Source organism: Ornithorhynchus anatinus, chromosome 7 (genome assembly GCF_004115215.2).
Source record: "Ornithorhynchus anatinus isolate Pmale09 chromosome 7, mOrnAna1.pri.v4, whole genome shotgun sequence".
NCBI classification, from domain to species: domain Eukaryota; kingdom Metazoa; phylum Chordata; class Mammalia; order Monotremata; family Ornithorhynchidae; genus Ornithorhynchus; species Ornithorhynchus anatinus.
This window is the reverse complement of record NC_041734.1, coordinates 14,729,545-14,757,295: the sequence shown is the minus strand read 5'-3', so window position 1 is coordinate 14,757,295 and position 27,751 is coordinate 14,729,545. Positions and strand designations below refer to the sequence as shown.

The 27,751-nt window shown below is 39.9% G+C and overlaps 1 protein-coding gene across 10 annotated transcripts in view; it reads right to left on the bottom strand.

Annotated features, from left to right (window-relative positions):
- The window catches only part of NOL4 (nucleolar protein 4), a 235,342-nt gene that overhangs the window by 45,885 nt on the left and 161,706 nt on the right, over nucleotides 1-27,751 (bottom strand). For 7 of the 10 annotated variants that reach the window (XM_029068853.2, XM_029068856.2, XM_029068855.2 and 4 more), the window contains 3 exons: nucleotides 17,971-18,150; nucleotides 17,069-17,260; nucleotides 8,037-8,150 (listed from right to left, as the gene is read on the bottom strand). In XM_029068853.2, the coding sequence (XP_028924686.1) occupies nucleotides 8,037-8,150; nucleotides 17,069-17,260; nucleotides 17,971-18,150 (486 nt within the window). The remainder of the gene's footprint in view (nucleotides 1-8,036; nucleotides 8,151-17,068; nucleotides 17,261-17,970; nucleotides 18,151-27,751) is intronic. The other 3 variants (XM_039912519.1, XM_029068854.2, XM_039912518.1) reach the window with 1 other exon arrangement.

Below are 27,751 nucleotides of genomic sequence, written 5' to 3'. Positions count from 1 at the left end.
TCTGTTCAAGCTGCTGCTATGACAACTATCTAGAAGCAAACCTCCGGTCAGTTCCCAACACATATGCCTGGGCCAAAATGACTTTGTCAGAAACCTAAAAGCCACCTATGTTTACTCCATGGACAGCTGAAAGCTATGATGTGCAAACAATCTTGAGCAAATGGCCTTAGCCAAGCCCATCCAATCTCCCTTGCAAGCCTATAACTTTCTGGTCAGTACTGCCACCTCTGTACTTCGGGATAGACCTGCTGGTTTCTAATAGCAAATGCCTTCTGACCACTGAAATTTCAGTGTAGAGGGCACTGAATAATAATAATAATAATAATAATAATGTTGGCATTTGTTAAGCATTTACTATGTGCAAAGAACTGTTCTAAGCATTGGGGAGGATACAAGGTGATCAGGTTGTCCCACGTGGGGCTCACAGTCTTCATCCCCATTTTACTGAAGACGTAACTGAGGCACAGAGAAGTTAAGTGACTTGCCCACAGTCACACAGCTGACAAACGGCAGAGTCATCTGTTGAGCTGACTAGAGGTGGGTGGCTCTTTTGTAAAAGACTTTCTTAGTGAATTAAGATGTCCAATTGTAAAAAGCAGCTGATTAGTGTTCTTGTTTTTACTTTGTCCTCTGCCATCTGTATTTTGACTTGTGGACTGTGTTTATACAAATCTTACATCATTCCATGTTAGGTAATTCTCAGATGCTTACTTGATGTGGTTTTTTTTGTGTGTGAGTATGTGTCTGTGTGTGCCAGTCCATTCACATCTACATATTACAATACTAGCTAAGTAGCAATATGATGTATTACCCTTAACCTCAACCTCCTTCCTCTACAGCAAAGCACCAATTGTGCCTTTCAGATGCACAGACCTACTGGCATTTATTAATGTGTTAAAGAAACTCCATATTAATGTTAAGGACAGGTAGGAAGGCCTTAACACAGAACAGGTTTTTCTTTTTCTAGATCACCTCAAATTTGGGACATATAAAAATTAAAGAAAATGGCTGGATAGTTCCTGGAAAAATCAACTGTGCTGATATCAGGTGTGGGAATTTATAAAGCATTCCAATTTTCAATACTTGGAACTGTCCCTGGAAATAAAAAGTGGAATTTTTGGAGATTTATTTTTTCCCATTTTCACTGATGAAAATTCTGTTTCTGTTTTATTCATAGCTAATCAGTGAAGAACTCTTTCAAATAAGAAGCTTAATTCTCCTGTAATTAATCATAGCACAGACAAAAAATAGTAGTTGAAGGAGAAAATGAAGAGCAGCATGGCCTAATGGAAGCAGCACTGGCCTGGGAGTCAGAGAACCTGGGTTCTAATCCCAACTCTACCATTTACCTGCTGTGTGACCTTGGGCAACTCACAACTTCTCTGGGCCTCAGTTTCCTCATCTGTAGAATGAGGACTCAATGCCTGCTCTCCCTCCTATGCAGACTGAGCCCTTTGTGGGACAGTGCTGTGTCCAACCTAACTTGATTATTTAACCCCAGCACCTAAAACACTTCTTGACACATAGTAAGCACTTAATGAATACCATAAAACTAATAATTTTTTAATTAGTTCATTTTTAAATTTTATTAATCAAAGTGAAAACACTCAATATCTTGAATTAATAATGTTGGTATTTGTTAGTATTTGTTAAGCGCTTACTATGTGCCGAGCACTGTTCTAAGCGCTGGGGTAGACACAGGGGGAATCAGGTTGTCCCACGTGGGGCTCACAGTCTTCATCCCCATTTTACAGATGAGGTAACTGAGGCCCTGAGAAGTTAAGTGACTTGCCCAAAGTCACACAGCTGACAAGTGGCCGAGCTGGGATTCGAACCCATGACCTCTGACTCTAAAGCCCATGCTCTTTCTACTGAGCTGCGCTGCTTCCTAATTGACTGGATAGCTGATCTAAAGTTTCTGCTGATCTCTAGAACTGAGGAGTTATAAGATGTAGTTATTGCTGATCTAATGTTCTTGGCACTCACCCACATTTCATCTAGACTTAACAAAGGAGACTCGCCTCCAAATAATTGTCGCTTGAACAGCCAAGAAGACAGAGGGATGAGTAGTCCACAGAGCCTGGCCTGCGATTCAAAACCTTCTTTCCTTTACAAGAAGGTCACCTTTTCTCCCCTACAGTATCTTTTTATTGTCAGTACAGAAATCTCACACATTCTCCTTACCTACCCAGTAATCAATCAATCTACCATTAGTACTTATTGAACACCTACAGTGCAGAGCACTGTACTGAAACCTTCAGAGAGTACAATAGAATTAGTAGATATCAATTAATCAACTGTATTTATTGACACTTACTGTGTGTAGAGCACTGTATTAGGTGCTTGGGACAGAACAATATCACAGAGTTGGTAGACACATTCCACAACGACCTTTTAAACATGATTCCTGCCCTCACAGAGCTTACAATAGAGGTGGGTGACAGACATTAAAATATATTACAGATAGGATGGCATAATAATACTTGAGTTAAGCACATAAAGTCATTAGGGAGGATGTATGGAAGTGGCAGTTGTGGGAATAAAGTGTGAGGTGATGATACCTGGAGAAAGAGTATGATGACTGCCCTCCTTGTCAGCCACCCTAAAAGTTATGGATGTGCCAGAGAGCACCCTTCACTTGTCTATATATACTCAAACCTTCCCTCTGGCTACCCCTCTCTGCATCCATTAATCCTAAGTGATTTCATGGTCAACAAGTTATTTGAACCAGTCGTTCGTTCTTTCTGAATCCACAATCCCTACTTGCCATACGCAAACATCAATCCAAACCAAAGATCCATCAATCAAGTGGAAAAACCACAACAAGAAAGACTGCAGAAATGTGGAAGAGGTCAGGACTCCGACAAGTGATTATGCATACAACTCTAGGACAACCTTGCAAGCTATTAAAGAAAAACTGACGGTAAATGAACATGTCCATCACCAAAGGGTTCTACTTATCTATGAGAGTATTTACACATAACAGGAACATTCTACAATCAGAGCTCGAAGATACTCTCTAAGACTTATTACATGGTAGATACTGGCCATATTTACGTAGGCTTTTCATCCTTCCCATGCTAGATGTTTCCTCCCCATGCTAGAAGTTCAGTTTTACAATCTCATCAATGTTGTTTCCTTCCATGGCCAGTCAGAATCAATATTCTGGGTTTCCCCTATGATGATGGGACACGTATTAACCTGAACATAGTAATGCAGGCCCTTTCAAATCTCAGTACTATCCCCATGTCAAGCTTGCAGGTCAACACCTTCACTGGAATTTTTTTTTTTTGCTTCACTTATCAGAAACAATGTCAAAATAGCAGGACTATAACCATGTTTGAGCTTATAATGTACCATATAGTCTTCTCAAAAATTGGAGCAGGGTAACTTCAGACTAGTCAAAATCCTTGGCCTGCCTCCACTCAAAATACTTAGAGAATATAAATTCAGAAATAGTTTCAATCTTTGAAAACCATAACTTCTAAAATTATCCTTTGTTTTCTTAAGAATTTGGTCCTATCCATAAAAGGCTGAGAAGTATATTTCTGAAATTTAGTGACAAACCATAGCAAAACAAATCAAGTATGAATTTGAATTATAATAGTATGCTCAGCACCAAATTTTGTAGATAAGATTTTGTCATCCTATCATACAAACCCTATATGTACAACCATGAGTGAAATACTAGATTGTTTCAACATGTTTCCTTTGGATTTAGTTTACATGGTCACCTTGACTCCCAACACTTACTCAGGTAATTGTCAAAAATACTTTGAATACAATTAATTTTCATGTTTGCATGATTATTTTAAAATGAGCTATTTGCCAAGTAGAACATTAAAATCAATTCTTCAAATATACTTTTAGGTAAATATTCTTCATTTCTGAAAATACTGCAATTCCAGTGTTCTTATCCCAATGATAAGAATAATTATGTACTGAATCAGTTTCTATAACAATGATAATAATAATAATAATAGTATTTGTTAAGCACTTAGTATGCACCAACCACTCTTCTAAGCACTGGGGTAGATACAAGGTAATCAGGTTGTCCTATGTGGGGCTCATAGTCTTAATCCCCATTTTACTGATGAGGTAACTGAGGCACAGAGAAGTGAGGTGGCTTGCCTGATGTTACACAGAGACAAGTGGTGGAGCCGGGATTAGAACCCAGGTCCTCTGACTCCCTAGCCCATATTCTTTCCACTAAGCCACACTGCAGGCTTGGACCTTACTTCAGAGTGCCTCCCACATCACATATCTGTCCTCAACATGGAATTAATTCTCACTGACCGAAAATGAAATTCCATATGTAGGAAGGCTATGTAAAAAGCAGGGTCAGAGAAGGAGAAATGAGGGAGATTTTATAAATCCCATGACCCACAGTTATTTAACTGAGAAGCAGCATAGCTTAGTGGGAAGAACAAGGGCCTGGGAGTTTGAAGGACCTGGGCTCTACACCCAACTCTGCCACTTATTTGCTGTGTGACCTTGGACAAGTCACTTTTCTTCTTTTTACCTGTTTCCTCATGGGCAAATCTGAGATTAATACTTTGAGCCCCATGTGGGATACGGACTGTGTCCAACCTGACTAGGTTGTATCTACTCCAGAACTGAGTTCAGGGTCTGGCACACAGTAAGCGCTTAACAAATACCATTAAAAAAACACAAAAAACCCCTGAAGGTTTAGTGAGTGAAATGTCTACTTCATGCATCATCACAGGAGTCAAGGAAAATATGCTTTGTGCTATTTCTTAAAAGCAGGAACTGGTGGACAGCCAAGGAAAACTTCCCCTTTGGCCTGTTTGCCTTAGACAGATAATAGCTAAAACTAACTTGCCACTCACTAACTAGAACTAACTACATAGCTTTGCCTAAAGCTGATACACATTTTCTCCATCACTGTTAGCCCCATGTGAGATAGGGACTGTGTCCAACCTTTTTATCTTGTAACTACCCCAGGGCGTAATGTGGTCCTCGGCACATAGTGAAAACTTAAAATGTATCACAATTATTACTAAATGCTTTACGCACCTCTTTCCTTACATCTACTCATTCAAAAGCCTTTCCGTATGTATTACATTTTGCATAACTTATGTCCACAAAGGTTTAATGATTTTCCTAAGCTAGTGGCTGAGGTTTGAGTTTGCCTAGTTTGACTAATCACCAGAAAGCAATCTTTGGTTAAGAATGGTATTTATTAAGTGCATACTATGTGCTGAGCACTGTAGTAGACACAAATAAAGAGTTCACCCAGTTTAGCATATTCTAGGTAGTATCTTGGACAATGGTCAATAACACATTCAACTACACTGTACAAGTGGGCTTAGGTAGCACATGCTTCCAATTTCAGATTATCTAAGGAAATGAGAAGCCAAAGCAGATAAAACACCCACAAACATACAACCGACACCCACCATTAACTCTTAAGCTACTCGTGATAATTTTTGTTTTTACATAAAATTGAATTAATCTTATTCTCAAATAAATATTTTAAATAAAAGTTATGTCCTTATAGAAGCTGCCAAAGGAGCTGATGTAAGGCCAGCCAGATTTCATTGATAGAACTGGATATGAAATTTAGATGTTCTCTCATCCAACCCGTGGCCTTTAAACATGTAAAAGGCTTAAAGAGAAATGAATGCCTCTTCTGGATCGTATAAATCTATTGCAATATTTGCGAGAGATTTATTTTAATTATCTCTCCTTTAAACATTTTCATCAGTCAATAGAATTTTCTCTATTCTCCCTTGTGTACCAGCCTTCATCCTAAACCCATTTCACTGCTTTTCTTACCATTAGGCTCAAAAGGGAAAACTCAGTCAGAATTCATCCAATTCCCATGAAAACCAACCACGAGGAAATACTGTACATAGGAGATACATATCTCATGGAGCTCCCATTGGTCCTGACACTTTGGGCAGCGGCTATTTGTTGATTTACATGAAACAATTTGGGTTGTCTCACCTCAGCTTCACTGCAGGAAGCCTGTAGATGCCCCAGATGTCCACATCCACTGCTCTCCAGAGTCTATCCAAAGGGATGCCCTACCAGCTAGGAAAGCCCCGGTCTGGCTTTTTTCCAAAGGTTCTTGGTGAAGGCAGATCCCCTCCTATTGGGTCAGCACTTTCACTTCCATGCTGCCCTGTCTCTGAAATAGGAAATCCATCTTCACCAGGGTATGGGGGTGGCCACAGAGGCAGTTTTCTGCTGGGGCCCTCCTTTCAAAACTAACTGAAGTGTGACAGCAGTGAAAATTCATCAGCAAAGAGTCACAGAACACATGAAATGATTTCCAAATGACTCTTTCTAACGAGCTGTCCTGCTTAAGCAAGGGTAAGAAATCAAGAACTCATTTAAAGAGGCCAAGGCTCCATCAGGAAACACACACAAGGAAAAAGAAAATCACCTGCAGAAGCCTGGTCAGAGCCTTGGCAACCAGCTTCGGAAACTCTAATCAGATGCAGTCTAATCAGACTCACTTCAGTTACAGGGAGCTCAACTTGTCTATCTTTACAGGTACAAAGCATGTAATTTTTCTATTCACAGTAAAATGTGAGCTTGGGCCGTCAGACGATTAAGTTAAACATACTAGAAAATAATACTAAGTAAAATGATATAAAATACTTGTATTTTGTACACTTTCCAGATAGATCTGCAACAGGATATGTAGCATTTGTAGAGCACACCTCAAACAGGATCCAAAAGAAATTCACATATACAGGAACCTAATTAAACTTCACAACAACTCCCTGAAATAAAGTAGCATCATTACATTTTATATGCATAATCTCATCCCAGAGGAGCTAAAAAACTGCTAAAATCAATTAGCCACACCCCCACACAAATGGGAGCAAAACTCAGGCTGGTTTCCAGTTCATTTCTAATTTTTCAGGTACACTGCAATGTCAATTACTTATGTAAAACCAGATTCTCAGACTGTAGAGACCACAATCCAAGGGGAACTCAAGAACATCTGGAAGACACAGTAACACCCCAAATTTTACCCCAGTTGTCCTTTGGTAGTTTTTCAAGAAATAGAAATTTGAAAAAAGAGTCTCTCCAGTCCAATTACTCAGCATCCCAATAAAGCCCACATGCTTTCTTTCCCAGTATCCCCAGTCTGCAAACTAAGAGAATGGATAGATGTCTCCACCTCAAAGTTGGTGAAACTATAATTTCATAATAATAATAATAATGATGGTATCTGTTAAGCACTGTCTATGTGCCAAGCACTGTTCTAAGCACTAGGATAGATACAAGGTAATCAGGTTGTCCCACGCAGGGCTCACAAGCTTAATCCCCATTTTACAGATGAGGTGACTGAGGCACAGAAAAGTTACGTGACTTGCCCAAAGTCACACAGCTGACATATGGCAGAGCCCAGATTTGAACGTATGACCTCTGACTCCCAACCCCAGACTTTACATTAAGCCATATTGGTTCTCTAGCACCTTATATCTTAAATGATTACTGGCCCTTGGGATAATGAAGCAGAAACATACCATTTTGTCCCTAGAGGCTTGGAAGAATCAATGCAACTCTCCAGAGGGCCTGAACACACTTGGAAGACATCCCAGAAAGGGGGCGAATTTCAGCTCATTATATATCCACACATACAAGAACTTGTTTTATGGCATTTGTTAAGCACTTCCTGTGTGTCAAGCACTACAGTAAGTCCTGGGATAGATAGAAAATTATCAGTCCCTGTCCCTATGTCTCAATCCCCATTTTATGGATGAAGTAGCTGAGGCACAGAAAAGTGAAGTGACTTGCCCAAGATCACACAGCAGACAAGAAACAGCTGGAATTAGAATCCAGGTCCTCTACCAGACCTGGGCTGTATCCACTAGGTCACCCTGCCTCTCATTTTAATCAGTGCTTATTCTGTGAATTCATAAAAAACATTTTCCCAGTCATCAGAAAGATAAGGGACCACTCTCCTGCATCTAGACGGCAGAGTGCCCAGCCTTCTGTGTACTGTACACTTAAGGACTAGCAGAAAGACTCCCGACCTCAAAGCATCACAGTACCTGCTGCCTATCCAGTCGCATCCTCTTCGCTGCATTCCTGCTCTCACTCTCACAGGCTGACGCCAAAATACTCTCTGCAACTGCTGAAGTAAGGTGAGAAGGAATCGGTCGAGACTAAAAAAAAAAGGGGGGGGAAGAGAGAGAAAGAAGAAAAATAAACAAGAAATAAAAACGATTAATAGGATCATAAACAGGCTGTTGATTTCCTTCACAAAGCTCACGGGAGAGCCACATATGCAGGAGGATCCCTTCATTGCAAAGTAATTTATATCAACGGAAGGAGGAAATGGAAATTGTAAAGATGAAAAATGAAAACTAGTTAGAGGTTAAAGCTGCAGTTGATACATAGATCCATCTTTTTTTTTTCCACAGCTCCACTGCCCAGTGTATTTGGTTTGGTTCATTAGGCTGGATTTGAACATTTGAATAGTATTTGAATAGTATATTCCTTCCATTCCAAGAGTTTTCTAGCTGTCTGGATCTTGCTAACACAATGAGTAATCCCTTTATTCTTTGTAGCAGGCGAAAGAGGCCTGGAGTGTTTTTTAAACTCAGAGATCACATGCTATGGGGTTGCAACATCACTCAAACATGATAGATTGTCAGAACATCTCAAAGAAGTCTCACTAAGAAGTAGTTATGAATATTTACAGTGATCCTGCAGTGTGACTGATATCATTAAAATGACTTTTAAAAATCTATACCTACTCTGACGCAATAACAAATATCAGTCCTAAAGCAAGGTAGATTAATTTCAAGCCTTCAAATGAACGTGGTGTATTTCGCTAACATATGAATTTACATTACCAATTTAATAATATTTGCAAGTTTGAATCAGAACATCTACATGAACCACACTAAAACAAATGAATCCCTCAAATTTACGGCTGTACAAATGGCTCTAAATGCCATAGAGCTCTCTGTACCAATTTAGGAGAACCAAGGAGTATTCCCTTTCTTTTCTTGGCAATTACTTGCAGAATCATCTCACTGCAAGATGAAGCACTTAATGAATATTGAAACCTACTTTCTTAATTAAGATACAATGATAGAGAGAAATACCCTGAAAAATACACCCATTAGAGCAAAACCTATGCATTCTTTCAATATTCAAGCATATTTCTGTAAAGCTAACACATCTGATGTTTATACTTTATCATCAAATTCAATATGTGTCAACCTTTAGATGCCCCCAACCAGATGAAAATGGAATTTCCAAATTGCTTAAACATTTTCTAAGCAGAGCTGAATTCAGTTTTCTAGGTCCATTTACAACATAAAATTCAGCATAACGTTAGAAGCGTGTTTAAACCAATAAAACCATAAGTTTCATAAAATAAGCCATTTATCCTGCTACTCTCAAAAAAGCTGGCTTTCTAGCATATGCTACCCACTCAAACATTTAGTAAAGAACCACAGTTATGCCTTTAAATATTGGTGTTATGCCTTTAAATATTGGTCTGACTTCGGAGTCAGAGGTTATGGGTTCGACTCCCGGCTCTGCCACTTGTCAGCTGTGTGATTGTGGGCAAGTCACTTAACTTCTCTGTGCCTCAGTTACCTCATCTGTAAAATGGGGATTAACTGTGAGCCTCACGTGGGAGGCTGATTACCCTGTATCTCCCCCAGTGCTTAGAACAGTGCTCGGCACATAGTAAGTGCTTAACAAATACCAACATTATTATGGTGTGAGTATGCAGAAATCATTTTGGCTCATTAGAAGTCACCCTCAATTATTTTGCCTTTTGAAAGTAGCTCCTTCTGGTAGAAAGCTGGATATGCATCTTATGTAGTCCTCACCTTGTAACCCTGTAGGGTCTTTAAGTAATAAATACAGTCTGCTCTCCCATTATATATGTCAGATACAATGCCACTGCTGAAGTGGCCAAATCTCTTCTGACAGCATGCATCTGTTAGGAAAGAATGTGGCAAGATGGTGGGGAGAAAACCTTAGACATATTCAATGTTGGCCAAGGCTTGCATGTTATGATGCAAACTTTGCGAGATGCAAAGATCTTCAAGAGACACTCACATCATAGGATAACTATACAATTTTGACAGTATTATTGGAGATCTATTTTAAATAATTCTGTTTGATTATTTTGAATCATGGTTCTTTCAATCCATCAAAGGCCAGTATTTATTGAGCTTCTGCTCTGTGCAGAGCACCATATTAAGTGCTTGGGAGACTATGATAGAGTTAAACATGATCCCTACAATCTTGCAAGGGAGTCAGACACTACCCATAAATAAGGAGAGACAAACAAGAGTTCGAAGATACAAACACAGTTGCTACAAGGCGGTGAGCGGAATGTTCCTTCGACAAAGTGCTTAAGTGACACAGAAGTGTTGAAGTGGCAATAGTTGGGAAATAGAAGAGAAGAATGAGCTCTTAATCCGGGGAGGCCTCCTGGAGAATGTGACTTCAGAAGGGCTTTGAAGATGGGGAGAGCAGTAGTCTGTACTACATAGAGGGGGAGGGAGATTTCCAGGCAGAAGAGAGGGTGGAAGAGTTCAGCAGCAAGACAGGAGCTTGTTGTGTATTGTTACACAGCAAGAAGATTGGCTTGAGAGGAGAAAAGTATGCAAGCCAAAGTTTTGCACAGGTCTCCTCTCTCGAAGTCCTCTGGTGGTTACCCATTTCTCTCTGCATCAAGTAGAAATTCCTGTCCACTGTTTTTTTTTTTAATGATATCTGTCAAGTGCTTACCATGTACTGTACTGTATACTACTTTACTATGCTTAGTATAATAAGTACTGAGATAGATAAAAGATAATCAGGAATCAAAGTCCTTGTCCTACCTAGGGCTCAAAGTTTGAATCCTCATTTTACAGATGAGGTAACTGAGGCATAGAGAAGCTAAGTGAGTTGCTCAAGGTCACATAGCAGACAAGTGGCAGAGCTGGAATTAGAACCCAGATCCTCTGACTCCCAGGCCCATGCTCTTTCCACTGTCATGCTGCTTCTCAGGCTTTATTCATTCAATCAGATCTCTCCCCATTCCTTATTTTCACTGCTCTTCCACTGGAATTTGGCTCACACATGGTGAGGGAGCCTGAGAGGAGCCAGAGAGGTAGGAAGAGAATCAGGAGAGGAGTGTGTCAGAGAAACTAAAGTTACCTGGCTCTCAGACCCGGGAGGGACATCTGGAAGGAGAAGGAGATGGAGATGGAGAGGGGGAGGGGGAGAGAAAGGGAAAAAAAGAGGGAGAAAGGGAGGGAGAAGGAGAGAGAGCACTCCAGCTGGGATATAAGTGGAGGTTAATAATAATAGTAATAATTATGGTCCTTCTGAAGTGCTTACTATGTGTCAAGCAGTGTTCTAAGCTCTGGGATAGATACAAATTAATCAGATTGGACACAGTCCCTGTCCTACATGGGGCTCATATTCTTAATCCCCATTTAACAGATGAAGTAACTGAGGCTCAGAGAACTTAAGTGATTTGCCCAAAGTCACACTGCAGGCATATGGTGTAATCAGGGTTAGAACCCACGTTCTTCTGACTCCCAGGTCCATGCTCTATCCACTAAGCCACTGAACAGGAACTGGTTTGCAGAAATGTCTTCCCCAAAAAAATCTTGGGGGAAAATCAAGATAATGAATCATACCGGTAGTGGGCTAATCTTGGTAAGGCAGGGATATTAAAATAGCACATTGCTACCCCAAAAGTTTGACTTCAAGTATAAATTTATTCAAAGGAAGAATAAGCAGGAATTCCTGTAGTTCTGGTTTAAATCAAATGAGCATCTGAGGTTCCATAACCTTATTCTTTTTGTATATGCCCTAGCTGCAGGGGCTGGGGAAAGTCTGGGGAAGCAAGTCCATTAAAAAATGGCCTCTATTCCAGCACTCCAAACACTATATCTTCCACTTTCTAAGGAGAAATATTAGGTCCCTCTCCTTGCCCAAGGTAGAGGATGAAGAGAGCCTAAATCCTTTGGTTTTCACAACTAATACTGATAGTAATCAAAACCTAAGATGTATAGCTGCCCTATGGACTTTGAAGATTGAACAATGATGGTGGAATTTATCTGTGTGTGTGACTCTGAGTGTGGCTGACAAGACTGATGTATACTTGGGAATTCCCCCATCATGCATCTGTAAAGACTGTTCCTTGCTGGGCCGATGGCAATGCTACGCTACTTATACTTCTATGACAGAATTTCTTAGCAAACATAGTCAAACTATTTTGTGATCATTTATTCCTCAGGTACGAAGCCTTTTACATAACTGAAATGAACAGAAATCAGATGAATTATGCAGGTGACAATAGAATTTCTCATCTAAAACATGCTGCTTTGGAAAAAGACAGAGGATTCTCTTATTTAAGAAAAAGAATTAAGTGAGATGTTCCTTTTACAATCTGTGCCCTTAACAAGAAAGCTGGGTAATCTAAAATAAAAGTCCTTATCTATGATATTGCTTAATCTGGAAAGAAATTTACAGTTGTTCATAGCCAAGTGTTACCTTCTTGTCCATATTGATTAAACTAATTTAAAAGTGCCTGTATTACGTGTCAAGGCACAGGATTTCCTTGCATTAATAACCTTTTCAAAGTGCAGTCATCTCTCAATTATTTAAAGAAGGGCTGAAAACCCTATTTGTGGATTATCCAGATTTCTGGTTCTGCTCTTTCTGTCCCACCCCCACTTCTCATATTATTCCCAAATCATTGATTAGGAGCACCCACTGCAATGGGAACTCCTGTTCCATGATTTGTTCACTGGTTAGCCCCAGGCTTCTGGTGGAGGTGCATGCTGTAACTAGTGGATGCAATTAACCTTGTGGATATCCATCCAGTGGGAGTTCTTCGTGGTATCCCTCAAACTCACATTTATGGAAAATTTAAGGTTGATGTCATTTTTCGAAGCCCTCCTGATAAATAATTAGCAGGTAGGTATGCATATACTAGAAAGTCCTGGAGAATGTCAACTTCTGACCCCAGGAAGTGTGGGCACTCTATATGACTTCTCTGCACTAGCAGAGAGTGGACGAGAAAGTATGTTTGGAAATACAAGTCTGTATTTAGTAATACATGGAAATGCGGCTCTTTGGCAACTTTTAAAAATCGAAGGAAAATTTTGGTGCACATCATATGAAAAATAACATATACCTTACTTAATCAGATTTGAGATCTGTACGAAGTCTCTTTGATTGCTCCAGACTGTTAGCTCATTGTGGGCAGAGAATGTGTCTACCAACTCTGTTGGATTGTACTCTCCCAAGCACTTAGTTCAGAGCTCTGCACACAGTAAGCACTCAATAAATACCACTGATGATGATTCTCTTCAGAAATAAAAGCAGATCCTAATAAGGAATTCACTATGAAATCTTTCAATGAATAAACATGTCCAATTGCCTCTTGCCAGAAACTTGAGGGGAGATAATAGGAAACTGAAGATTTGTAACGTATTTCTTTCCCTGGATAGACAATAATGCTCACTACTCCTAACTAATTAATTTGACATCATTAACTGTCACTCTCTACTGGCTTCTAGATGGCTTCTTCTTTAGCACTGCTCTTATCTCAGTAATTACCTACACTTAAAGGAGTGGTGACAGTGTCATTATGTAGATGGATGATTTGGCATGCTTATTCTATCATCTTTTTTAAAAAGTAATTTTTTAATTGCAGATCAGAAGTTGAGATTGCTGCTGGGATACCCAGATGTATGCTTCCTTGGGGATGTAGCAGTAAAAAACTAACATCATTTTGGAAGCCTTGTATAGAACAAAGCTAGAATGTTCTATGTAGGGCTCTTCCTTTTAATCTGAAGACAGTGAAATTTAATGACATGCAAAATCTTAGGTAAAGATCAATTAATGTTGGCTGAGACCATCGTAATTTAGATCACTGCCCTTAATTTTGCAATGTGTCTGGAAAAATGATATGCCCCTATGTTACAGCCACAGATGACATTCCATTTTTTGAGTTTATCAAAGCACTTTAGAAGAACTGAACAACTGTGACAAATTTGTTACCTTAACATGCTTTTAAGAACTTTCATCCAAAGTATATAAACCACATTAGAGCTATTTCCTTACAGAACAACATGTGACACTTTCTGTGAAGTAAGTAGCAAATACTAATTCCTATCTCCATTTTGAGGGTAGTTGAGGCCCGGAAAAGACCATGTACAAAATTAGAGAAGAGGCCAGGGGCTTATATAAAACACAGATGTAAGTTAAAGAAAATGAAATTCTCAGCACAGAAAGTAAAATCCTCTTCACCAGCTCCAAGCTGCAGGCTCCTTGGTTCCAAGATAAACTATAAACACCACTTGGTACCCTAAATTCTCCCCAGAATAAGGAACACAAGCACATTTTCTAAGGTGTCAAGAAGCTGTTCCATCCTTCGTTATCTCTCTTGTGTTGGGATGAAATACCTTGCCATTAGAACCAAGAAATACATTTAACTAATTCCATCTATTTACTGACATACTCCAAATTCCCTCATCTGTAAAATGGAAATAAGATACTTACTCTCCCCAACTCTTAAGATTCAAGCATCAAGGGGACAAGGATTCTGAAGGACTGTGTCTGATCTGAATTTCTTTTATAAATCCCAGTACTTGGATAGTGCTTTGGCAAACAGAAACTTCTCAATACCAAAATAATCATTATTCTAATAAAACAGCATACTGATAATAGTACTGAGTTACATGTAAGCTAAGGCATGAACGGTCCCTAGTCCATTTCGCGGCAAGAAGTGTCATCTGGGGTAAAAAACCGCAAACTACTAATAGTCACTAGTCATGCGGTCTCCACTGTACAATCAAGAATCTTTTTTTAACTGTATTTTGAGCTTGAGCTTTTTCTTAACACCCCAACAAGGAATATTTATAGCCGCTCAGGCCTCTGAATATTTCTGAGCTATCACATGCCCTAGAATAATATGGAATCATATTACCTTTGGAAACAATCACAGGTTGAAAATTACATATTTTTCCTCATGCCTTCTCCACAAAACATAAAAAAATGAATTAAATAAGTTGCATTATTAATTAAATAAGTTGCATTTAGTTCAAATGTGATAAAAAGGTCCTGTCCAGGAAAAATCCAACTCCCCTTCCCTATCTGATAAACCACAAGGACATTCAGCTTCTGCTAATATCATTATCCTATTTTGTTGCAGTTCTGCATGATTCCTGAATTACCAAAATTCATTCTCATGGCAGTTCTGGGTAATAGTGATTTTCCAGGAAATATTATTTTATTTTCCTACGTGAAACGGAAAGGTATATAAAAGTGATCAGTGTTAAAAATGCTCCCAGCCCAGATACTGTTCACATTTTCTGAGCAATTTTCTACTGTAACTTACAAATTAATCATTTGGAATGGAGGCTTACGAACTTTAATGCCAAATTCTACATGACACAAATCTCTCAATATTTGGTACACTTTCTCATATAGCATATGAGCTTTTATGCAACTTCAGAAGATGTCCTAAATGATTCAGCTAAACCACAGAAAGGGAATTTTTCACTTCAATTTATTTATAAAGTAACTTAAACAAATGGAATAGTCTAAAATAGCAATCAACCAATTCCCATTTGAGATTATTTTTGCTGTCAGATGAAGGTGATGGTAGGCAGTTTGTCATGCTGCTTCATCACATGAATGATATTACCTGTATTTAGCCAGAGCTAAAGACGTGAATGTAAATGATACTTGCTATGCTCTATAGTGGCAGGTACAGTGTTTCATTTGTCAGTTGCCTACTTTACCTAACTATAGAATAGGTTAGGTTTGGCGGTCTTTATTCCATCTGTCTCTCTTCACCTGTCAAGTTTTAGACAATAGTATTATTTAGTGTCATAAATAACCACATTCAACTGGTGATTTATATAGATAATCAGAGGTCCCATCTTTATCTTCTCCCTCCCCCACATAACATTTTTATTCACAACAACCTGGATGGGAAATGGATATGCCATTTTGCTACTGAAATGGTCAGCCCCCATTTTAAAGCCCATTTGGAGATATTCCGTAGACCCACGTTATTCCAGCTTTTCTAGTCTTAAGCAAAAGAACCCAAAGGCCAAATTAAAATGCTTTTCAATTTAAAATGATACAATAATTTGTAATCAGCTTGTATCCCCCCAGCGCTTAGAACAGTGCTTTGCACATAGTAAGCGCCTAACAAATACCACCATTATTAATCATTTTCATATTATTCCCCAAGTGTTAGCAAACTGAGAACTGGAACTAAACATAACATATCCTGTCACTTCATTTAATTGAAAGGCTCCCGAGTCACTAAAAATAATGTCTTTTATTTCCTTCTTATTTGAAGCTCCAGCTCCCAAGAATGTTTAATTTGAAAAATCATGACATATTTATGTACCATTGTTGGGGAAAATAAATTAGCTTATTTAAATAGATAACTTTAATAGAATGTCTATTTAAACTGAGCAAACAAACCTACAGATATAAAATACAAAAATAGTCTCTCCACTCCGCCTATTATTTTAGCTAACTACCATTCCTTTTCTCGTCTTCTCCTGTTTTACAAGATCTATTACTATTCTGACCCTTGGAAATGGTTCTTCCATTTCTCTGATGGATCAATTCAACAATTTTTCCACTTCTACTTCTCTTATAGAAAGCTAGTTTACTGATGAATTCTTCTGAAATTCTGATTCAGCTTAAGACTTTATTAATCTCCTATTCCCTTTAGAGGTGACAGAAAGAAAAAAAAAGAATATGAATGAGATGTTCCTTTCCAATGGTTTCTTCTCACATCTTGTTTGGGTCCTCATTTGCTATGGAATGCCTCTAGACAGACCTGTGAGCTCTATTTCTCCCAAGGATTTTCTTATTCAATGAACAAAGGGAATGAATTGAGGAAAGATGAAAGGCAAAAGCAAAGGGGGAAAAAGAGGATAAACTTCTAACCTGACATTACCAAAAAAAAAAAAAAAAAAGGAAAAAGAAGAAAAAAGACACTAAGATGAAAACAAAATAGTGTCATGGATTTACATATGGGGTTTTGATGGAAACTAGGGCTGGGTTTTAAGTCAAAACTCACCATCTCAAAACCACTTCTTTTCATCCGCCTGCAGGACTTGAGGTAAGTACGTATACGCTTTCTGGCACGTTCTTGATACTCAGGGAACTGTCGCCTGCATGAGTCAATGATAGCCTGGATCTTTTCTTTGGGCTGCTTAGAGATTGGGACCATTCGGTCCAAGTTTTCATCTACAAACAGCCTGACAAACATCTGTTGGCAAGAGGGAGACAGAGGAGAAGAGTTTGGAGGGCTGCTCTCTTCTCTTTCTAGCTTCCTGTCTTGATCACTGAGAGGAAAAATATACCTTTTCTGGCTTTATGCACTGAAGAACTTTGCAGTGGGAAGCCAGAAAGTTTAAGCAAACAACTCTGTAAGGATTTTCTGAAGGGGTGGATAAAAAGAGAGAAACAGACAGGCAGAAAAGAATAGACTATCACGTACAGAAATTATGAAAAAACAACAGGCTGTGAAAAATAAGTATTCCTTAACATTTTCTCTTAAATGATAATATGATAAATATGATGGCTACATGCTAACACTGCACCATGGATATTCTAGTCTCCTAAGACGAATAATTGATTGTTCTGTTCATGCAGGATTATATGAATTTAGGAAAGTAACAGAAAACAGCTGATCATAACCATACTTGTCAGATGAACAAACTGAGGTCCCCTCATTCCCAGGGTAAACATGCACACTCACACAACACAAAGTAGTTGACTCCAGCTGGCGTTTGGCCATAGAATTTCTCAACAAATCACAGTGGTTCTGATATTGGGCTGGACAGAGACCATGTGTACTTTCACTATCCATTGGTAACTTAAACAAACATGCCTCTAAAAAAGCCACTTACCCACAAGCCACAACATGAAAACAGAGTAGTAAAAAACAAACCACAACATCAATTTTGTAAGACTCACATTAAAAGCTTTCAGCCTCTCAGCTTCTACCCCATCGGTCTCATTCACCTTCTCGGCATCTTCGGGCTCATCGTGGTCATCCTCATCCTCATCCCCTCGTGTCAGTGACAGATCCTCAGCCCCTCTATCCGCACCCTCATTCTTTCCAGAGTCATAGCTCGAAGAGCTATGTGCAGGGGACTGGGAAGAGATGGGAAAATATGATTTAAAAAACACAGCATTTGAAACTTGCCCCAGATAATGAAGAAGAGTCTTCACCATTTGCTCCAGCTCTGATTTAAATCAGTGGGTTTAAGTAGTTTCCTGGAGTTTGTGAGCCATTACTCTTTCCATTCATGCTATTTAATCCTGACCAGTGGCAGAAGGGAGAATGTTTTCAGGACCTGGAGTGTCTTCATTCATTTGCAACACAATCTGTGAAAGAGGCAAGTAAATGAACCAATACATCGTGTCCCTGAGATGAATTCTAAAATCACTGTTTTGACAGGCAATGGACTTGAGACTTGTTGGAAACAGCGTAACCAGGTTTCCTCCAAATTAACCATTACACTACATTAGGAAAAATGCAATCTGCTTACTTCAAGGTGTATTCCAAACAACCTGCAACAAATATGACAAATTTAAGGTGAGATGCAATATTGTATTGTGCTCTCCCAAACACTTAGAAAGGTGGTCTGCACACAGTAAATGCTCAATAAATACAACTGACTGACTGACTGTAGAGGGGAGGGAGAAAAGGTATTTAATTCCTATTTTACACATGAGGAACCTGAGCCCAGAGAACTTAAGTGATTTAGTCAAGGTTACCCAGCAGGCAAGTGGTACAGCTAGGGTTAGAACCCAGGTGTCTCTCCCAGACACTTAGTAGACTACGTGCATAGAGTAAGAACTCAAAAAATACTATTGATTTATGTCTGTAAAATATACAATTGTGTTTTTTGTATATTCTAAGGCATTCACTATTTTTTAAGGTATCTTGCTTTAAAATGCAAGGTGTTTTTTTTAATATTTCCAAAGAATGTCAGTTTGCCAGTTTATATGCTTTTAATATCTGCTTGCACATGTGTTTCAGGCTTTGCCATGAATTTTCTCTGTAGACCTGACAATTTAAAATGTTTTTACCTGCTTCAAACATCCAGGTTTCTATTTTTGCAATGAGAAGTAGTCGTAGCACAAAACCTCAATGGAAATCGGTGCTATTACTAACATATTTTTCATGGAGAAGCAGAAGTCATAGGCTGTCAATATTTTGGACAATTTAGGGCAATTACAAATAATGCCAGGGGGAATCTCCCAGCAATATGGCTGAGGTAGTGAGACACCATGATCAAGTATCTTTAACGGAGCACGTTACTAATGTTCCAGTAGAAAGAGCACTGGTTTGAGAATCAGGAGACCTGGGTTCTGCAACTAGGGGAAAGCCTGATAAGGCTATGCCACCAATGATGCAGGTTTCTAACCAGAGAACCACCAAGACATTTTTTGAGATAAACAGGGCCCCCCAAAAACAGGCTGCTATGATGTAAGCTTGTCCCTCTAGACGGTAAGCTTGTTGTGGGCAGGGAACATGTCTACCAACTCCGATATAGTGTACTCTCCCAAGTTTTTAACTCAGTGCTCAGTAAAAACCACTGATTGATTGATAGCTAATGTAGATGGAGAAGGTCAAAGAAGCTCCCAAGACAACGGCCTACTGGGCTATGTGGCTAAGGCCCAACATCAACTTTAAACTGCAGTTGCTTTAGTTGTCCATTCCTTCCTCGTGTAAGCAATCTTTGCATACATTTTGCAATGTGCTGTTCATCCGGCTACCCGCTCACTTGCTGCACTCACTGGCCTCACAAGAATCAGACTGGAAGGGATGAGGGAGGGCAAGTGGCAGTGTGCAAACCACCATCATTATCATCACTTCCTTCAAGAATGTTCTCAGTCCTCATTCATTGCTATCAATGGGATACTCCAGCACCATCATTGTCGACATTCACCTAGAGAGTGCAGCTGATACCCTGGGTAGTCAAACAATCCCCACAAAGAGAACCTTTTACTGAAGGTTTACTGCAAAGCAGCATGGTCTAGGAGAAGGAGCCCGGGCCTAGAAGTCTAGAGGTTCTAATTTTGGCTGCGCCACTTCTCAGTTTTCTCAACTGTAAAATGGGGCGGAAATACCTGCTCTCCCTCCTACTTAGAGTGTGAGCACCAGGTTGGATAATGGGTGCGTTTGACCTGATGAACTTATATCTACTCCAGTGCATAGTAAAGTAGAAGCAAATGGCACACAAATACCAAAATTATTATTTACTGAAGGTATCAAACTATTACCTTCAGAAATTTTCACAAGATAATACTTTTTAGTTACTTTTTGAGAGGCTTTAAAGCAGCCAAAAAAAATACAATTAGCCTTTCTGAAAGGATAAATACTTTATGTATGCAAAAAGGGGGTCTTGCTGACTCATTATAAGTGTGAAATTAGATGAAAGATAATATAAAATGAGTGAATCACCACACAATAACAGCACAATTGAATAACACAGACATTTTTCTTTTTAAGTTTTATACTTGACAATGCAAAGTAGCCTAATAAGACATAATTAAGACAAATTTCCAATAGGCCTGAAAAGTATACCGTATCTAGCACATTTAACAGTGTAGTAAGGAGCAATACATGGGAAATGTTAGCAAAGCACAGCTAAATACAAATGCCCCCTGCTTGGTCATTCTTTTAACATACCTTTTAAGAGAGAAAACAGCAGGCTGTTCCTAGCTCCCCAATCTGAACGTTTCTTTACATCAGCCCTGGGATTCCTACTCCCAAGAGGATGAACTTGACAGGGAAGCAGCATGGCCTAGTGGAAAAAGCACGGGCCTGGAAGCCAGAGGACCTGGGTTCTAATGCCGGCTCTTCCACTTGTTTGCCGCGTGACCTTGGGCAAACCACTTAACTTCTATGTGCCTCAGTTTTCTCAACTGAAAGATAGATATTCCAAACCTGTTCTCCCTCCTACTTAGGCTGTGAGCTCCATGTAGGATACTGCCTCTGTCTGACTTGATTAACTTGAACCTACTCCAGGGCTTAGAATAGTTATTGATATATAGGATGCCCTTAGCAAACACTGAGAAGCAGCATATCCTAATGGATAGAGTACCTGCCTGGGAATCAGGAGGACCTGGGTTCTAATCCTGGCTCTATGTGACCTTGGGAAAGTCACTTCAATTCTCTGGATGTCAGTTCCCTCATCTGTAAAATGGGGATTAGGACTGTGACAGGGACTACGTCTAACCCTATTATCTTGTATCTACTCCAGTGCTTAGAGCAGTGCCTGGCACATAGTAAGCGCTTAACAGTTACTGTAAAAAATGGAAAAAAAAATTCTTGTTATAAGGTCCAAGTCCAAGACTGTCACTAGAGAGAGCGAGATGGGGATGTTGCGATTGGAGAAGACCAGAGGTAAGCTCCTCTTTCACTTGTCTCATTCCCCAGTCCGTTTCGTGGCCCGTCCACAGTGACTAGGAGGGAGGGGTCATGGGTGGAGCTGGTAATTTATTTATTTATTTTAATATCTGTCTCTCCCTCTAGACTACAGGCTCATTGTGGGCAGCAAACGGGTCTCTATATATACGAGAGTATGCTGTACTCTCCCAAGAGCTTAGTACAGCGCACTGCACAGAGTAAGCACTCAATAAATACAACTGACTGACTGAGGCAGGAGGTGTGTCCGTGGCACTGTTGTGCAACCACCTCAATTTGCTCTCATGTTCTTTCTCCATCTTTTGGAGCTGGGGAAAGACAATTCCCATTTCACCACTCACTGAGCAACTTCATTTAAGGACCCAAAGCGAGGTTGACACTGGCTCAGAAGAATGGTTTCACTTCTGACAGAGGCACCAGGACGTTTGGGGGAAACAAGAGGTTGGTGACTGCCCTTCTTCACATCCTTGGCCATACGGGCTGCATTTATTGAGAGTTGACCATGCATAGAGGAATATATCAAGGGTTTGGGAAAACACAATAGAAGAGAAGAAATGGTATCTGCCCTCAGAGGGTTTCCAGTCTAATCTTAATGTTTAGGGATGTACCATCTAACCATTATGATCCTCTCATCCATTAATTTGTTCAAACCACTTGAACTTGCTGATATTTTTGGCCTGCACACATTCTGGGATAACATAAAACTCTAATAAATCAATCAGTCACATTCACAGAAGACTTACTGGGCGCCCATCAGTGCACTAAGCGTCTGAGAAAGTACAATATGACAATATAACAAAGTTGGTCAACACATTCCCTGCCCGCAACATAGCTCAGAGATACACCACCTGCCAACACTGGAATGTGCCTTCACCAGCTCCAAAGAAAACTTTCTTACTCTATTTTTCAGCTTATCCTACTTCTCTAGTTCTCCATCATTTCTACGTATGCAAAGTCTCCTAATCAGAAACCAGAGCTAAGACCATTGCTTGTGTAGAAGATAGATCAAGCCTGCATAGCTTGGGCAATACCAAATATTTCAGGAAGAATGTGGTAACATCTCCTGCTCATACAACTTCTTAGGAATTCAAGGCAGGGGTGGACTCTGTTAGATTGGGAAGCCACTCCACTTCTCAAACAGTGTTTTCCAAATCTTAGCATCACAAAAGCAAGTCTGAGAAGCCTAGAAATTCTCAAGGATCTATGCTTCCATCACTGAGGGAACTTACGCCTCTTCTATCTCCATAAATACAGAATGGATAGTTTATACCATATAAACATTTAATTACATGATTTTGCACTCAACTCAATTCTGCCCTCTAGAGAAAAATGAACCTGCCAAATGCCAGAAGCCAGGACAGGAATTTGGAACAACTACTTCCACAGTACCACTTCCTATTGCCTAAGTGGCAGAATCAATGAAGCCTCTGGCTGCACCTTCAAAATGCCCATGTCCACAGGGCATATTCACTTGCATACTTGGCTTATGGAACACTAAGTCCAGTGCCTGAAACTCAGAAGGTCTTTGATAGGAGGATTACTCACAAGAAAAGATACTTACCTGAGCCTCAGATATGAGGGGGTGCCCCATTACCTCAGTGTAAAGATACAGAGGAATGCCAAAAGCATACTCCATAGATAACCATGGCCTCCACATTTGCAGGGGAAAGATTTAGCTTATCGAAAACTCTATTTTTACATTGCCTTGACAGCCAGTAAAATGTATTTACCAGCCTTCAGATATTTTCTCTGCCAGCTGCTGTTCACCTAGGTCACACAAATGCAATTAGTAAAATCAATAAAGTTAATGTTCTTTAGGATCAAGTCAAAGCCAGGAATTGCACCAAGGTCCAGACCCGGCTATCTACACACCTATTTTATAACATTTGGCTTGGATCAATTTCAGAGGTAGTTAGGATCTGCTTGTACAGTGAATGAACACCTTCAGTGTTTCTCAAGTACTGGCAGCTGTAAGGGAGGACTCTAGGAATCAGTAAACCTGGGTCTTCGTGCCAGAAGCCGTATGAGAAGCAGTATGGTGTAGAGAATAGAGCACAGGCCTGGGATTCAGAAGGTCATGGGTTCTAATCTTGGCTCTGCCGCATGTCTGCTGTGTGACCTTGGACAAGGCACTTCACTTCTCTGTTCCTCAGCTATCTCATCTGTAAACTAGGGTTGAGACTGTGAGCCCCACATGGAACAGGGACTGTGTCCAACCCGATTTGCTTGTATCCACCTCGGTGTGTAGTGTTTTTTTTTTTAAACTCAGATCTGCTCTGCACATCAGGAACTACCTGCTGGGGATACCCATCAGTGGTAAAGATTTCTTACTGAAGAAACCACGTGCTAAGGTGGGGTTTTTTAATATGATATTTGTTAAGCTCTTACTATGTTCCAGGCACTGTTCTAAGTGCTGGGGTGGATACAAGCTACTCAGGTTGGATACAGTCCATATCCCTCATGGGGCTCACAGCTTTAATCCCCATTTTACACATGAGGTAACTGAGGCACAGAGAAGTCACATAACTTACCCCAGGTCACACAGCAGACAGGTAGTGGAGCCAAGATTAGAACCCAGGTTCTCTGACCCATGCATTTTCCACTAGACCAAGCTTGCATCTCACTGAGTCCTTACTGTACGCAGAACACTGTACTAAGTGCTTGGGAAAGTACAACAGAGTTGGTAGATGTGATTCCTGCCTACCAGGAACTTACAGTCTACAGGGTAGCCAGACATTAAAATAAATTAAGTTTAGAATTAATTAATTACTGCACATTTACCATGTCTTAAGTGCTAGGAATGGAATAAGATTCAGGTATTTGTGTATATCTTGGAACAAAAGTAATGATAGAAATGCAATGATTGGAACGAGAAATGTTTTCTTGCCAACTGAATTAGGGTGTTATAAGCATGAAAAACTCCAGAAATAGTAAATAGTCAATAATCAGGAAAATCCTAACATTAACACTGTCAACAATGAAGCCAAAGCATTAACAGAGCAAAACGTGGCAAATCATTGTAAATTCAAAGCGATAAATGGAACGTTTCCAGCTTATCCCCTTAATGGTAAGTTAGCATCCCCCTGCTGTCCTCCTGTCTATGGCCTCCACCAAGAGGGGTGCTGACCACATTCAGTTAGATGCTGGAGTCCAGTGAAGGGGGACTTCATCACTGGATCGATGAATCCTGGATGGCATGGCAAGACATCGGTGGTGAGAGAGACTAGAACAAGGAACAGAGAGTATGCGGAGAGGACGGTGAAAGGAGTGAAATGTGTAAAGCTGGGATGTGGTGAGAGAGGAGTGAAAGTCAGTACTGGGGGCAAATGAGCTAATTGAGTGCCTTAAAGCCAATAGTCAAGAGTTTCTGCTTGATACCCAGAGGAAGGGCAATCACTGGAAGTTTTCGAAGAGCAGGAAGCTGTGCAAAAACGATACTTGAGAAAGTGATCTGGGCAGCAGAGTGAAATGTGGACTGAAGTGGGAAGGTTGGGGGCGGGGGGAGGTGAGAGGACTTTGATGCTTAGCATAGTCTCTATTTTGAGTACAGACCTTCTCAAATTCTGGGGACTTTTAACTACACTTTATCTCATGTTTTCATGGTCTCTAAGCAGGAACAGAAAGGTGTATAAGCTTGGGATGATGTCACAAACTCTCTCTTCTTCTGAACATGGGCGCATTACCTACCACAGCACTACTGTCATTTGCCAAATCTTTATTATGACTCTAAACACTGGCATTTCTGAAGTCCAATATTAGGATCAGGATGTGGACTTCTAGTTAAAAATCAGATGGTTCATATATTATCTGCATGCCAAATATTAATAATAATAATATTAATAATAATACTCCTCCCCAGGAATTGCAAATTATACAACAGTTATATATGGTATATGTACTTTGTATATATAGCAATATTAAAACAACTTTCTTTAACTTGAGGGAACTGACTCCAGCAGTAATCCACAACTAAACAACATCCTAGTCTTGGCTTTGCACTCTACTGGAGTGAGAAGAAATACAGCATGAGCACAAAAACAATAAGGAAAAGCTAACTATGGGTTCCAATTAGCCAAGTCACTCCTCTTTAACAACTGGAAAAATGTGAATTCCCCAGATTTAAAAACAGTAACAAACATTTATAATGTTTTTTAAAATGTTTACCTTCTAGATATCACATTCAAGATCCATATCAATTCTGACGGTGGATATGTTCGATAATCTATCACAAAAGTTAGCCAAATTGATGTAAACGAACCACAGCTGAATTGAGATGGATTCATAAACCAAGTCCAGTCAGTCAACTAAAATATTAAAAAAGGATTTCTTTACTGCTTTTAGATTTCACTCTATTTTTTTCAAAAAGAACTGGAGGGAAGCAGGAGAAAAATGGTAACCTCATTGTGGACAGGAAATGTGTCTACCAACACTGTTATATTGTATTCTCCAAAGGACTTAATACAGTGTTCTGCACACAGTAAGGACTCAATAAATACCTCTGAATGACTCATATCAGATTGTTTCTCAAGTGTTAGGGGTTTCCTTCTTTTCTCAATCTACAATCATTCTCCTGAGGAGCTCAACTGCTCTTATGGCTTCATTCATTCATTCAATTGCATTTATTGAGTGCTTACTATGTGCAGAGCACTATACTAAGCACTTGGGACAGTACAATACAACAATAAATGACACATTCCCTGCCCACAACGAGCTTACAGTCTAGGGGGCGGGGACAGACATTAATATAAATAAATTACAGATACGTACATAAATTCTGTGGCGCTGTGAGGGGGGATGAACAAAGGGAGCAGGTCAGGGCGACACAGAAGGAAGTGGGAGAAGAGGAAGGGCGGGGCTTAGGAAAGTCCTCTTGGAGGAGATGTACCTTCAATAAGGCTCTGAAGGGTGGGGAAAGTAACTGTCTGTTGGATTTGAGGGAGGGAGAGCATTCCAGACCAGAGGCAGGATATGGGCCAGGAGTTGGGAATGTGATAGATGTCACTGAGGCACAGTGAGAACGTTAGCATTAGAGGAGCAAAGTGTGGGCTGGGTTATAGTAGGAGAGTAGTTTGGTGAGGCAGGAGAGAGAAAGGTGATTGAATGTTTTAAAGCCAATGGTGAGGAGTTTTTGTTTGACAAGGAGGTGGATAGACAACCACTGGAGTTTCTTGAGGAGTGGGGAAATGAGTCCTAAGTGTTTTTGTAGAAAAATGATCCGAGCAGCACAGTGAAGGACCATTACTATGTGAATGACTCCCATATCTAGCTTTCAAGTCCTAACCTCTCTCCTTTGCAATCTTGCATTCCCAACCTGCCTCCAGGACACCTCTACATATGTCAAACCAGCACCACAAGCTTAACATATCCCAAAATGAATTCTTTCTGGGAGAGGTGGCTTTAAGAGCGTTATGATGGTGGAGAAGGACACAGTTTTGTGGATTGCGGGAGTTCAATGCAGAAGGAAGGGCATAGGAACATCAAGAGCCAAGTGCAGTTAGGAGGGGAGTTTCAGAGGAGCAAAAGGATAAGATAGGATTTGGTGGGAGAAGAGCGTGTAAGAGGATGAGGGGACAGCTGGTGGACAACTTGAAGCCAAGAGCTTCTGTTTGACCAACCACTGGCGGGGGTATACGGCACTGACTGATGCATAATCAACAGCATCTTCAGAACTTGATCAGTCATGAAAAGTGAAACTAAGTCACTACAAAGATTTGAGCAGCTAAAACACAGTTCAAATTGCCTAATCCCAAAAGCAAACGGGCTGATAGTAAAAAAAAAAAAAAAAAAAGCAATTCATTGTGTTAATCAAATAAATTTATACTTTCAGAATATTCTGTGTAGTAGATTTCTTAGAAGTCAGACATTGAACAAACCCTTGTAGTTATTATAAGTGAACCAACCCACACAACTAGGACACCGTCCTCCATGAATATGCACTGATGAAAAAATTCAAGAAACCAATATTCCTTTCTGCTCACGTGGCACAAATTATTTGTCTTGGATAAGTGGGGAGATTATCTCCAAGAATACATTAAAATACCCTACCATAAACTATTTTTCCCCAAAGAAATCTTTCCTGAGAGTGGTATATCATCTCTACGAGAAAACTGTATATTAAAGTTTTACATTGAATGTTGTAAATCCATATCAACTTACACTTTTCTGGAAAATACAAAACTTCCCCTGCAATTAGATAAACCAGAATTTGTCTCAAGCCAGGATGAAATAAGGACCAGGCAGATCTGCTGCTCTCCATTTCTAAGGAAGCAGGAAGGTACTGATCACATGGGCTTCTGGTGGATTCTCCCAGGGCCA